This window comes from Typopeltis vanoorti, chromosome 4 (genome assembly GCF_054136105.1).
Source record: "Typopeltis vanoorti isolate ZY-2024b chromosome 4, IOZ_Tvanoo_1.0, whole genome shotgun sequence".
Lineage (NCBI taxonomy): Eukaryota > Metazoa > Arthropoda > Arachnida > Uropygi > Thelyphonidae > Typopeltis > Typopeltis vanoorti.
The window spans coordinates 87,284,821-87,299,381 of NC_143552.1; the positions used below are offsets into that span (position 1 = coordinate 87,284,821).

At 35.5% G+C, this 14,561-nt stretch overlaps 1 protein-coding gene across 2 annotated transcripts in view; it reads right to left on the bottom strand.

Annotated features, from left to right (window-relative positions):
- Window positions 1-14,561, bottom strand: part of IntS9 (integrator complex subunit 9) — a 405,017-nt gene that overhangs the window by 321,917 nt on the left and 68,539 nt on the right. For both annotated transcript variants that reach the window (XM_090391326.1, XM_090391327.1), the window contains exon 4: window positions 4,228-4,290. In XM_090391326.1, the coding sequence (XP_090247452.1) occupies window positions 4,228-4,290 (63 nt within the window). The remainder of the gene's footprint in view (window positions 1-4,227; window positions 4,291-14,561) is intronic.

A 14,561-nucleotide genomic window follows, 5' to 3' on the forward strand; every position in this document is an offset into this window, starting at 1 on the left:
GAGCAATTTTTGTTTTTTGTTGTATTACCAGATTTTGTCTGTTCATAAAATGATTACACCATCCTGAAGTAGCTTGAAATTCTATACTTTCATCCAGATTCAATCTTGAACATTTTAGTGCATATGCTCTAATCATATTCTTGTGACACGATAACCATTCCGCCTTTGTTCGAATACCCATTCTGCAATGTGATTTTCCAGTTGCGGCAATCAGGTGATTCCCGTTCTCATCGCATGTTTTTTCTTTGGCAATTTTTTAAAAATATCTTCTTTCTTCCTCCATTCTCTTACCATCTTCTCGGTTATGGCAAACTTTCTTGCAGCAGCAGCAGAGGTATTAGTTTGCTTTGCCATTTCAATTACCATCATTTTAAATCGAGTTTCATACTTTCTTCGTTTTGTTGCTGGTTCCATGATTTTAAAATAATAACAATTTTAATAATCCTAAAATTAAAAAAACTGAAAAATTAATAATTAAATAAAATTGGGACTAATCACTTTCAATTAGAGTAATTAGCATAAATACTAAATCTATGCTATGCGAAAAAAATAACGGATATGCATGGATATAAAAATAACGGATATAACAACAATACCTAATATTGCATTAATACAAGAAAGAAGAAATTGTGGGATCGTCTTATACAACCGACATAAGCTTAAAACCTAAAAATAGCCTAAAATTTAGGTCTCGTCTTATATGCTGCTAGTCCTATATGCCGACATATACAGTAATTCACATAGTTGTTTTATTGAATTAAAGACTCACTCCTTATCTGCTGCCTACCCCTAAAGGGAACCTCCATAGCCCAGCTAGTTTTGAGGGTGCCCTTTAGTTGGAAAGACCTAGCTTCAAATCCCATCTGATATGAGGAACCAGAGCTTTTCAGTCAAGTGAGTTAGTCAGTCTCATATGAAGGAGGAGGGTTTCCCTCCTGGAAACTTTGGTTTTTCTTCCCCCAAAACAGGCAAACCGGTCCATGAACACACAGATCTACAGACATAGGATATTGGCTGTGAGATGGAAGAGATTAGAGCTGGAAAGTGTACAGGATTGGTGGAAACATAATTCAAAAGTAATCCTGAGCTGTGCAATCGAGGTGCTTGGTGAGACATCTGGAAAGTTTAGAGAGCAGAAGGAGGGTTGGTGGTGGAATAATGATGTCAAGTGGCAGTGACAGCTAAGAGGAAGGCAAAGCAGAAGTGGGATGAGTCAAGAGTGGAAGAGGACAGAGAGGTGTACAAAGAGAGAAAGCAAGAAGCCAAGAGAGTTGTGGCACAGGCAAAGGCCATGGCATATCAAGATCTGTATGATCAATTAGAAACAAAGGAAGGACAGAGAAAAATTTACCAACTAGCGAAATGTAGAAATAAAGCAGCAAAGGACATCTTACATGTGAGGCAGATCAAAGATGCTGAAGGAAGAGTATTATGAAGGGATGTGGACATAAGAAACAGATGGAAAATATACTTTGAGGGACTTTTGAATGAGGAAAATGCAAGGACTCTCAGAGGAGATGGACAGCCTTCTGAGGGGATGGTGCAGAACATCAGTAGAGTGGAAGTGACAGAGGCCATGAAGAGGATGAGGAATGGAAAATCGGTGGGCCCTGACAGAATTCCAGTGGAGGCATGGAAGGCACTGGGGGAAGAGGGAATTGACCTGCTGTGGGACCTGTTCATGAAAGTTTGCCAACAGGAAAATATACCCAAGGAATGGAGGGAGAGTACTCTTGTCCCCATCTACAAGGGTAAAGGGGATGCACAAGACTGTAAAAATTACAGAGGAATAAAGTTGATGTCCCACACAATGAAGATCCTAGAAAGCATTCTTGATGGTAGATTGAGGAAGGAGGTGGAGATTGCAAAGGAACAATTTGGATTCATGCCTGGTAGATCAACAACAGATGCTATCTTTGGGTTACGGCAGATGATGGAAAAATATCGAGAGAAACAAAGGGAGCTACATCTGGTATTTATTGATCTGGAGAAAGCATACGATAGAGTGCCAAGGCAAGAAGTCTGGAGGTGTCTGAGGGAGAAGAAGGTGCCGGAGAAATATGTCAGGTTGGTGCAGGAAATGTACAGAAATGTGAAGACAAGTGTTCGGACCTGTCTGGGACAGACAGAAAGTTTTCAAGTAACAGTTGGCTTGCATCAAGGGTCAGCATTAAGTCCGTTTCTGTTTAATATTGTGATGGAGGTGGTAACAGAGGAGGTGAGAGAAGATGCGCCTTGGACAATGTTGTATGCAGATGACATCTTGTTGTGTGTAGATTCAAGAGAAGAAGCGGGAACTAAACTGGAAAGATGGAGAAAAGTACTGGAAGAGAGAGGTATGAGACTGAGCAGAAGTAAGACAGAGTATATGTGTTGCGCAGTCGGCGGCGGCCAGGAGACAGATCTGGAGCTGAGAAGGAAGTGGGATGCAGGATACAAGCCGGTTGGAGGAACTGGAGGGAGATGGCTGGAGTGTTATGCGATAAGAGGGTGCCGATCAATCTGAAAGGCAAAATTTATAGGACAGTAGTGAGGCCAGCTATGACATATGCTATAGAAACTGTAGCCCTGAGGAAAAATAACATCAGCAGGATGGAAGTAGCAGAGATGAGAATGCTTAGGTGGATGTGCGGTGTGACCAGAAAGGATCGTCTGAGAAATGACTATGTCAGGAGAACAGTGAAAGTTACGAACTTAGGAGCAAAAATACAGGAGGCAAGGTTGAGATGGTTTGGTCATGTGATGAGGAGGGAGGACGAATATGTGGGAAGAAGGGTCATGCAGATAGATGTGCAAGGAAGGCAGAAGCGTGGGCGGCCAAAGAAGAGATGGAGGGAGCTGGTAGAAGAGGACTTGAAGATGAAGAACTTGGATGTGGTGACAGCCCAAGACAGGAAGGTGTGGAGGAGACTCATTACAAACAGTGACCCCACTTGAGTGGGAGAAGCTGCAGAAGAAGAAGAAGATGGAAGAGATTAGAGCCTTACCATCTTATCTTTCTATTGCACAGGTAGAGATCCATAATAGTTAACCTCCTGGATGGAGATGAGACTTGACAGGACATGACAACCTAAGGGACTGGATTCCACGTTTCCTTCAGAAATCTTTAAGATAAACTAGTTAATTATAAACATTCTAAATAGCAAAAAATGCCATATGTTATGAAGAAAAGTATTAAAATCATACAAACGTTTACACATTGTGTAAAATTTCTTCTTACATTATGAATAAACCTTTTTCAAATGAAGAACTCATAAAAACTTGAAAGGGGGGGGCATTCCTTCTTCAAAATAGGCAACTTGAACCATTAATGCAATGTAATGCCATCTCTATTCTTACCAAGATTTGTGAATACCTTAAAATTTTCTGAACACATAAGGAATAATAACACATCAAAAACAAAATAATTCATACTGGCAATCAGTAATCAATGAAGGTACATTGCGCCCTTCAACAGGAAAAGGCCTAAGTTCGCATTCTCCTCATGATGAGAGGACTCTTTATATGAGTTTTTTTTTTTTTTCAATTGAAGGTAAGTTAGCCAATCTCATACAGAGGTTTTTTCTCCTGGAAACTTGAATTTTTTATCATGCATACAGACAAATTGGATTTGAGAACACAGACAAAACTTACAGAACACAATTTACAGACAAAAAAATACTGATGGTGGTGAGCAGTAGATGGTATTGGTTATTGATGTAAGTAATAATGGTGGTGATAGTCGCTATAGTTAGTGGATTAAGTGGTGGAGACAGAGTAGGTGCCCTCCCTCAATGAGTCTTTGGATTCCTTGGAGGTGTGACGTAATATTAATAATATTGTTATGATTTTTCCCTATTTATCAGAAAAGACTAAAGTAATGCATATAAATATATCAAACATCTACTAAAAATAATATATTTTTTAATCATTTGTTTATTTCAATATTACTAACAGACATTCTTTAAATCATTTGTTTTTAATCATTTGTTTATTTCAATATTACTAAACAGACATTCTTTTTGCTGTTTGCAAGCCACTTAAATTCCCCAGAGGAATTAGGATTATTATTTTATTGGTCACTTTTAAGTTCAAGATGAGTGAATCCATATGACCTAAATGCTACATTTCTTGATGTGCTAAAATTATGAGGTAAAAGTAGTAAGGAATTTTTGCAAAGCTGAACAAGCTAAGTATAACACAGTGTATTAAAGATGCACATTTCTACAATCAAATGAAATTACTTACTTCAGGTAATATGAATTCAGGACAGCTATCGACAAAAACGTTACTACCACATTCTCGAAGTTCCTGTAATTTTAATAAATTAGGACACTTTTATATAAATTATTATATAACACAAATTACTTAAATAATAACAAATATTATAAAAAAATTTTATTATTTATCATCACTGAATTTAGAGATGTTAAACCCCAACAATCAGTGGACTCTATTTCAAATTTTCACTGAAAATTTCAAAAATTTCAACTTTGAGACATAAAATTTAAGTTTTGTACAATAATAAATGCAAATTTCTAAATCTTATATATAAGAGATTGGATTATTACAGAATAATGAAGAAAGAAAATATTTGAGGCAAATGAATCTAATCATTTGGTATTTTGTGATAATTTCTGCTTCTGCAGTAATAAATTGAAAAACTTGCAAATATGGTAAATGAAATGATGCCAGAATTCTGAATTTTTTCTCCAAACTACTTTTATATTAAATATATTTAACTGAATGAATACGTCATTTAGGATGGATTTTTTTTATACTAAATGTAATATTTTTATTAAAGTATGTTAAAACATAGCACAGCATAAAAATAAAATCGCTGCCAACAAAAAAAATCAAAATAAAGTGTTGTCAATTAATTTTAGTGGAAAACAAATTAACACACCAACAAATAAAGCTTTTAGATAAATTATGCAATTATGTGAAAACAGATTTGAAACATTTGAAGAAATAATGAGAGCTTATAAAATGATGTGTCCAGTATTGTTTGGAATATAGTAATCTACTGTTTATATGACCTTCAAAATAATGACTCTTCAAATTAACTGACTCCTGCATATCAATTTCTTTTAGAGCACATGAAATTGTACTTCAGTTAACCAACCCTTCAATTATCAGAATAGTGAGTTCTGATAATTAAATGATTGGATAATTACTGCATATGAATAAAATAATCACAGAATGGAGGTTAACCAACAAAGAAGGAATCCAAATAGAAAATAATTTTATCTCCACTATCTTATTCTTGGCAAATCAAATGATGTTTGGAGCAACTATGAACAATCTATATAAAGCTGTGTATAAACTGAATTTAATAATAAAACAACATAATATGTCAATCTTCAAGGGGGGGGAAAAAACTATGGCATTCAAAGGATAAAATGTCCGTCAGAACTAAAACAGTAATAGATAATTAAAAAATTCAACAAGCAAATAATTTTAATTATTTGGGATGCAAATTAAGTTAAAATGAAGACTTAGATATTTCTAAAAATTAACAAATTCTCCAAAGTATGTTATTATTATTATTCAGGCCTCCATGGAGTCAAAAGACTCATTGCAGGAGGACCTCCCTAGGAAACATACAGTCTATCATACCACTCCTTGAACTCCCTGACCGTTCTTGCTCTCACCACTCTATCAGGCAATGAATTCCATGGTTCAACCATCCTCCATGCAAAAAAACCACTCCTAATCCTCTTGTTGACAGTTTCCTTTCATAACTTCCAGGAATGGCCCCCTTGTCATCGTGCCTTCCGCTGTTCCAGGAAATGAAAGAACTCCCGAGTGTCAACCCTGTAACTGTTTCTCAACAGTTTAAAAGTCTCGATCATATCAATTCTCCTTCTCTCCACCAAACTCTGCAGTCCACATTCCCTCAGCGAATCCTCATAACTAACATTGTACACACCTGAAACCATCTTTGTTATCCACCTCTGTACCCTTTCCACAGTTAATTTTATCTCCTTCAAATCTTGGGACCAAATCTGAGAACAATAGTCTAAGTGTAGTCTGATCAGAGTCTTATACAATGGAATGATAATTCTTTTATCTCTGCAGGTCGGTGTCCTTTTTCAGTTTCAGCAAATCCTCTGGGTTACCTTCACCACCTTTGCAATATGCTTCCTGAAGTTCCGTTTTCTATCAATCATCCCCCCCCCACAAGATTTCTCTTGTCTCACCTACTTCCTCCAATTGAGTATGCAGCCTCCCATCAATGTATCCCAAACTTCAAGATTTTACATTTTGCTGCATTAAACCAACACCCCATTGATTTGTCCACTGTCCAGTTTATTCAAATCCTCTTGCAGGGCTGCCACATCTGCACTATTACTAATAACACTGCCCAGTTTCACATCATTTGCAAACAACTGAATATCCTATTGCAATCCATTGACAATGTCATTGATAAAAAGGTTAAACAATATAGGTCCTACAGTACTGAGCCCTATGGAACTCCACTTGCAACCTTCTGTCGACTTGATATTGCCCCACCATACACAACTCTCTGATACCTATCAGAGAGGTATCAACTCTCTGATAGATATCAGAGATATGATAGGTATCAGAGTCAGATACTTATCAGAGAATATGCCTTTCCTTCATCAACAGCAGTTGATGAAGGAAAGGCATATACTGCCATTTCTTTTTGGATTTTGCAAATGCCTTTGCAAAAATTTTCAACCATGTCTCAGAGATCCCAATAATCTCTGGCCAGGCTGATGCTATCAGCACCACCAAATCATCTCCTTTATTCCAGATACCTCTGGCACTAGTATAAAGCATAAAAATGTCACTGCATCTATACCTATCATTATCCCCTCCAGACCCCCACTGGACTCAGTGTTTCCTGATGTCATCCCTTTTCCCCAAGCACCCATTCCTACAAGAAGCCACCCCTGCTACCATCCACTCTGGGAATTCTAGTTTCCCTACATTGACACACCGACTCATTCAGAAACAGCAAGCTCTCCAGATGCCTATGTCCTTCCTCATTCAAATGGAAGCAGTCTCTCGCATACAGTTCCTTTCTGTCCTCAAATGCCCTCCAAGCATTCACATATTCCAATCCTCTCTTCGGACACATTCTTGCTATTATGCTATTCATTATTACTGCTCTTCTGCTCAGCTCGTCACTCTCATATCTGAGCAACGCGCGCGCGCACACACACACACACACATGCACACACACACACACACACACACACACACACACACACAATCTTTCTTCTCTGCATTTTCCTTTGTACAAGTTCAAGCAAGAATCTCATCTCTCGCCACCCGATTTACATTGCCTCTCAAGTCCTTTGTGCCACCATCAGAATCAACTCATCCACCCTTTCACCCCACTCAACTGCCATTCCTCCAGGCTAACACTCCTCTCATTAAGACCAGCAGCAACAGTCATCAAAAAAAGAAGACTAAGAATGTGTAACATCTTATCAAAAACCAACATTTGTATTTGGTAGTGAAGCATGGAAAATAAGAGGAGATAAAAGAAATAGAATCACTGTAGTAGAAATAAAATATATGAAAAGAACAGCAAGTTACATCATCAAGACTAGACAAAAAGAGAAAATGAAGACATACTGAAAGAACTAACTAAACATCAATAAGGAAACAAGAGTAAAATACAAAATCAAAGGAAAAAGAATCTAAAATAAATGACTTATGAAAGTACTCAGGAAGATGAACTTGTTGACAGACTTAGATGGATATTATTCATAACTTTACAGTACAACATCAAAACAAAATATTAAATTATAAAAGTATATTTATTAACTATCTTATATTAAACCAACATCCTCAATTCAAAACAACCCAAATTGTAAAGGATAAAAGATCTGAGATCCTAATTTGGCATCCTGTAATGTTGTATAAAAGAAGCTATTACAGCTGTGCAGAAGTAGATCGCTGTCTCCCAAATTTTTGGTACATTAATGTAGCCAAGGTTAGTAGAATGCTGATTTTCCTCCATCTAATCCTGTGTGAAAGTGTGTCCAAAGCATGGTGTGCGAGTCCTGACTTGCTAATAATGGTAACAATTGTATTTCTTATTTTCTCAAAGGTAGATACTAATGGATCTTTCTGCCTGTTCATAGCAGGCCAAGTCACAGGGAAATTCATATACTCAAGGATGAGCTGGAAGATAGAGTTTATCGAAAGTAGAGCAGATCAGAGTTACTAATTTGGCATGTGTCTAATTCACAGAGCCAGGACTATTTGTTCCAATGATGCAGCCCCTCCCACATAAATCACCTACCATCATACTTCTTTGGCCAATGGCTACAAGCTCCTACAAAACAGACAAAATACTACATGAAACATTCTCCTAATCTTAACAAGTATGGCTGCATTAATCTGCTAAAAATTTGGGAGACAGTCATCTTAAGATCAACTCCTACACAACTGTAATAATTGCTTTTAATGAGATTACAGGAACAGCAAATTGGGACTTTAGATCTTTTTGTCCATTAAAACCATTACAACTTGAACTGTTTCACTTATTCATTGTCATGCGTAAACTGTAACATGCTGTTTTGCTCTGAGGATTATGATTTGAAATTCAGTAAAAAGGATGATTTGATGGAAGAAAACCATCAGATAACATCATCCTTTTGCTAAGATGAACTACAAACCAAGGGAGTCAAAGAAATAGAGGCAGATCAATGAAATGCTGGGCAGAGACCAAAACAGATAGCTTGGCCTAGATTGCTGAAAGGGGAAGAAGAAATTAATGCACCAACAATAAGGTACTTGTTCATAAATTAGGCGATACTTCATGCCTTCAGGGTTCTTTTATATTTTTTAATAACTGAAAATTATACAGGAATATCATCATCAGCTGTGTATCAAAATATAAAAGTTCATCCAGAATGACAATGTTGTTAAATACCAATTCCAATCACCTACTCTGTATCTTAACTTACACATAGTACTATTACAAAATGTTTTGAAGGTTAGTTTATGAGACAAAAACTACAATATCTAAAGGATACAGGAATTATACAGGAATATCATCATCAGCAGTATATCAAGATATGCAAATTCATCCAGAATGACAATGTTGTTAAATACTAATTCCAATCACCTACTCTGTAGTTTAACTTACACATAGTACTATTACAAAATGTTTGGAAGGTTAGTTTATGAGATAAAAACTACAATATCTAAAGGAAAACCAAACCAACTACTGTATGGAATTAATCAACATGAAGTTAATAAAAAAAATAATAAATCAAAAAGGCAGATGATTCACTCAAAACCACTACAGTCTGATAAAACTAATACTCATGATATTAACTCCCCCCCCTCCACATACACACATTAGGTTGGCTTCTAACTGTTTGCACTCATAACTGAACTGCACCCCCTTCTCTCCTTTTATCTCATTGTCCTTTCATTTATTTATTTATTTATTTATACACACACACAGGAACATTGAAGATACTTTAGATACACACAGGAACACACAGGATACGCACATTGAAGATACACACAGGAACATTGAAGATATTGAAGATAAATTGAAGATACTTTCAGGCGCAAACTTTGTTTGCTTACACTTGGATAAAGAATTAAACTAAATTTATTATACACACAGGAACAGTATACTGGAAAGTGATGTCAATTATATTGAATGAATTTTTGCTACAGCAAATAGTAATAATGTAGAAGAAAAGCTTGGTGAGGAACAAGCTGGATTCCGGCTAAATCGAGGCTGTCAGGATCAGATCTTCACTTTATGACAAATAGTGGAGAAATCATGGGAATATAACAAAGATCTCTATTTGAGTTTTGTAGATCTGGAAAAGGCATATGATAAGTGCCAAGAGAGAGAACCTATTCGATATGCTACAGTTATATGGTGTCAATGGGGCATTATATCAAGCAATACTTAGTCTTTATTTAAGCAGTTAGAATTGATGGAAGTACGGGAAGATGATTTAATGTTAAATCTGGTGAGACATACATTATCCCCTCTGTTATTCATTATCTATATGGATCACATTATGAAGGAAAGTGGTATTAAACATGACATCAAAATTGGAGATGTTAATGTCAGCTCTTTGCTTTATGCAGACGATGTTATACTTATCAATAAATCCGCTACAAGTCTGCAAGATTCTTTGACTAAACTGAATAACTATTATAACAGATATGGTATGAAGGTCAGCAATAAAAAGACAAAGACAATGTCATTGTCTTTTTATTTGGGGGTACATGGCAGAATTGTTGAAAATGTCAACTGCATTATGAACAGAGAACCTGTGGAACAAGTAAAACATTTCACCTACTTAGGCATGATTTTTAGTGAAGATGGTAAATTAAATATGGAAATAGACAACAGAATCAATAAAGCTGGTATAGTAGGAAGTCAACTGAATAAATTCATATGGAATAAGAGAAATTAGTTGGAACACTAAATTAGCTGTATACATAGACAGTGTTCAAACCAGTTTTAACTTATGGATCTGAGAGCTGGATCAGAAGTAAAACACTTGATCAAAGACTAGAGACCACAGATATGAGAATCCTGAGAAAGAGTAGAGGCGTGAACAGATGGCATCAATGCCATTATATTATATTAAAAATGAGGATATTAGGAAAGAACGTGACATTATCAGCATCCAGGAATGCATTAGCAGAGCTGATCTCAAGTGGTGTGGCCATTTAAACAGAATGGGTGAGGAAAGATTGGCAAAACAAGTGTTCTCTGCCAGGTTGGCAGGAAAACGACCCAGAGGAAGACCACCAAGATATAGGTGTATTGATACAGTACAAAGTGCCTTAGACAACAGAAATATAAGATCTGATAATATTGGAGTCTTGACAAGTAACAGACTGATCTGGAGGAAAATTGTAGATAGGAAGTTAGTAATGATGTAAATTTTTCATGTAGTGCTATCATATCCTGTACACCCTTTGGGGGTACATGGCAGGATTTTGATGATGATGATAAATAGTAATAACATTTGAATAGTCCTCATCAACATCCTATAGGCATAATGATATTATAAAAGAAATTCACTACAGCAAATTATCCACAATAACAATCTATTTCTGTTTTGTCCATAATAATTTATTATACTAAAAGATAACTGTACTCATCTAAACATCAAACATAAATTAATCAAAATTAACTTTTTTTTTCCTCTTCTTAATCAATCGCTTCATGGCTGAGGAATTGTGACCCAACATATTTCTCTTTTCCACTTGTCTCTGTCTTCTGTCATTCTAAGGGCACTTCAAACTTCAGTCCAGTTAAAAAGCAAGAATCTGATCCAGTCATTTCCCATTGGGGCCATCTTCTACTTCCTATCATCTTACCCCGCATAAAGAATTTTTCAATGTTCTGTCCCTCTTTTCTTGAGATATTCAAAATATCTGAAGATTCTTCTTTCTACAATGTTGAAGAGATTCATTTTAAGATTCAATTGGGCTCTGATGCTCAAGCTGGTTCTTTTCTCTGACCAAGGAACTCAAATCATCCTTCTCCAGGTTCACAATGCAAAAGCACTTAATTTTTTAATTGCCTTGTTCAGTATCCAAGGTTCTGAGACATAAAGAACCACAGAGAAGATCAAGGATCTGACCAGTCTAATTTTTGTACTAAGAGATAGTTTTCTATTCTTCCAGATCTTTGTGAGCTGGGACATTGCAGATCTGCCCATTGTAATTTGCTTTCTTAGTTCCTTCCTGTGATTTGCATTGGCAGAAAGTAATCAGACTAGATAAATAAACTAATTAACTTTATCTATGTTAGTGAGCAGTCCTGGAATATGAATCTTGGTTTAATCCCAAAAATCAAGTGTAAGTAAACAAAGTTCACTTAATGTATTTTCACGACAGGCCTTGTATATAAAGGCTAATCATTTCTATATATGTCTATATCAATTGCCTTAATATATCCCATAATGCAAAGCACACAGCTTTCAGGTGTATATAATGCTATGCATAATGGGAAGGGCTTTTCAGTAGGACCGTTTCACTACTTGTATATGGGAAATCTTACTGCATTACTTAAACCTTGGTGCCCCCTCTGGGTCTGGCTCCCACTGATGAGACCTCAATAAAGGTCGAAACCAGTCTGGGTGGTGGCCCTTCCCATAATGCATAGCATTATACACACCCGACAGGATGTGTGATTTGCATTATGGAATACTTAGGCAACTGATGTGAAGTCATTAGTTTCTATATATGAGTATTCCTGTCGTAAAGGTAGTTTACATGGAAAGTTTGTTTGTTTAACCCCCCAAATGGCTAACAGCATAATTCAAGACCTGGTCAGAAGGTTGAATTTCAGGTGATTTGAACCAATTTTTCACTGTACATACCCAGCACCTATAAAAAAAGAAGCCAACGTGGAAATTACAGGAGAATTTTGCTGCTACTGAATGTTCCAGGTTCATACTTCAAAGGGATTAGATAGTGTTGATTTCTGCACCTTTGCAATGTGACTGACCCTTGAACTTCAATTCCTTTCCAACATCACTCCTAGAATCCTAGCATTATTCATTTCTTGGACCATCATTATAATATCCCACTTGGAATTTCTTCAAGAAATTCCAGAATGCACAACTTTGCATTTGGCAATAATGAACTGGTATTCATTATCATTTGCACATAATACCAGTCTATTTGGATCCTCCTCCTACAGGGGAAAAATATCAGAATTGTTCTGTACTATCCTACCAGACATAGCAACATTAATAAACAAAATGAATATCTTTCCCTTCAAGCTTTTCCTAATACCCATCCTAATAGTCTTTTCCTAATTTCCATTGTTCCTCCCCATCAGGAGTGAAGAAACAATGACAGTCCCACTGAATTTCTTATATATTTTCTCTTTTTGTAAAATATGCACCTTTTTTAAAAAAAAATTTTAAATTTTAAAAATTTTAAATTTTTTTTAAAAAATTCAAATCTTTTTTTTTTCAAGATAACTATCAAATAATTTATCATTTTTTGATAATAAAAGTGAAACTGTGATTATTATAAATTAAGAAATTATTTTGATATAAATACTATATCAGCCTGTAAAAGAAATCAGTATTTCTGTTTAGGATGTCTGATAATCAACAACTGAACACAAAACACGATATTGCTGATGTCTTCTGCACTACTGCTGGAGGCTTTCTAGTGTGACTTCTGGGACAGTGTTCTCTCTCTCTCTCTCTCTCTCTTGCCTTTCTCAATAGCAGTTAGAGTAATCAAAGCCTTTAGCCTTTTCCTCCAGCTGAGAGGATCATTATGTAGTATTGCTCAGACATGGTTTATTTCAAAAATGACAACCAGCAGTAGTAAAAGCAGTGTTATGTCATTACTTTCTCTATATTATACCTTGTTCTACCTCTAAATAGTCCGCCTTCTAATCTACTGTTGTGCCTTTAAAATATTAATTCAGTACTATTTCCTTTTCGGATATTGGCAAAATTTATTTTTATGCTGCACCAGCCAATATCCTATAACAGTGGTGGTGAACCTTTTTATGTCCGTGTGCCAAATTGAGTTGCTGACGTGCCAGCGCATGCCAAAAATTTATAAATCAAGTTGCTGACGTGCCCGGCACGTCAGCAACTTGATTTATAATTAATACAACACTAATTAATTAATTAACATTAATTAGTACAAAATTAATTGCAGAATTTTATTGAGACAAGTTTAAAAATTAATATATAATTTCATAATAATGAACACATAATTTGACATACACGTTGTCATATACAAATCAATATTAACCTATTATCAATTTATTAATTTATCAATATCAATATATCAATTTATTAATGAGATTTTTGCTGTTGTACATTAGATGCCAAATGCTTTATATCAGGTTCATATTTTGTCACTTTTACTAATACACACGCAGAACTAGATTCATCAATCATTCTATTTCTTAAATTGTCTTTTATAAAATTCATTTCAAAAAATAATGACTCACAAGCATATGTAGAGGAGAAAATTGATAATATAGCCATCGCTAGTTTTTTTAAACGACAAAAGGTTTCAGGAATGGCATTCCAAGTTCTCAATATTTCCTCTTCTGCATTCTTTTTTCCCCCTATAATTCCCCCAATAATCGATCATTTTCCATTATTTCCAAGTCATTTCTCAAATCGACAAACTTTTGTTTCCATATAGAACTAGATTGAAAATCGATTAGTTGCATTTCTATATCTTCTAAATTCAGCCACTCGAAAATCTCCAAATTGAGTATATCTGTTGATGTTGCATCCAGATGCAAAATAAATTTTGATGTCTCTGCAAATTGCCTGAACTGTGTAAATCTTGAAGAAAATTCGTTGATTATCGAGTGAATAACTGTAGAAAACTCTTTTGTCAATTTAACTTGATCTGTTTTTTCATGGGATTCTAGATCTGCAAAGACTTTTTTTTTGTATTTGGAAAATGTCGGAAGGTATATTGGAAATGACGTCATGATTAAAAATTGGTAATTTAGCTTCGAATGCTTTGATTAAATCAAACATGACAATAATTGTCTTGTTAACACCTTGCAGTTTAACATTTCATAAAACATTAATTTCGAAAGCCATTCG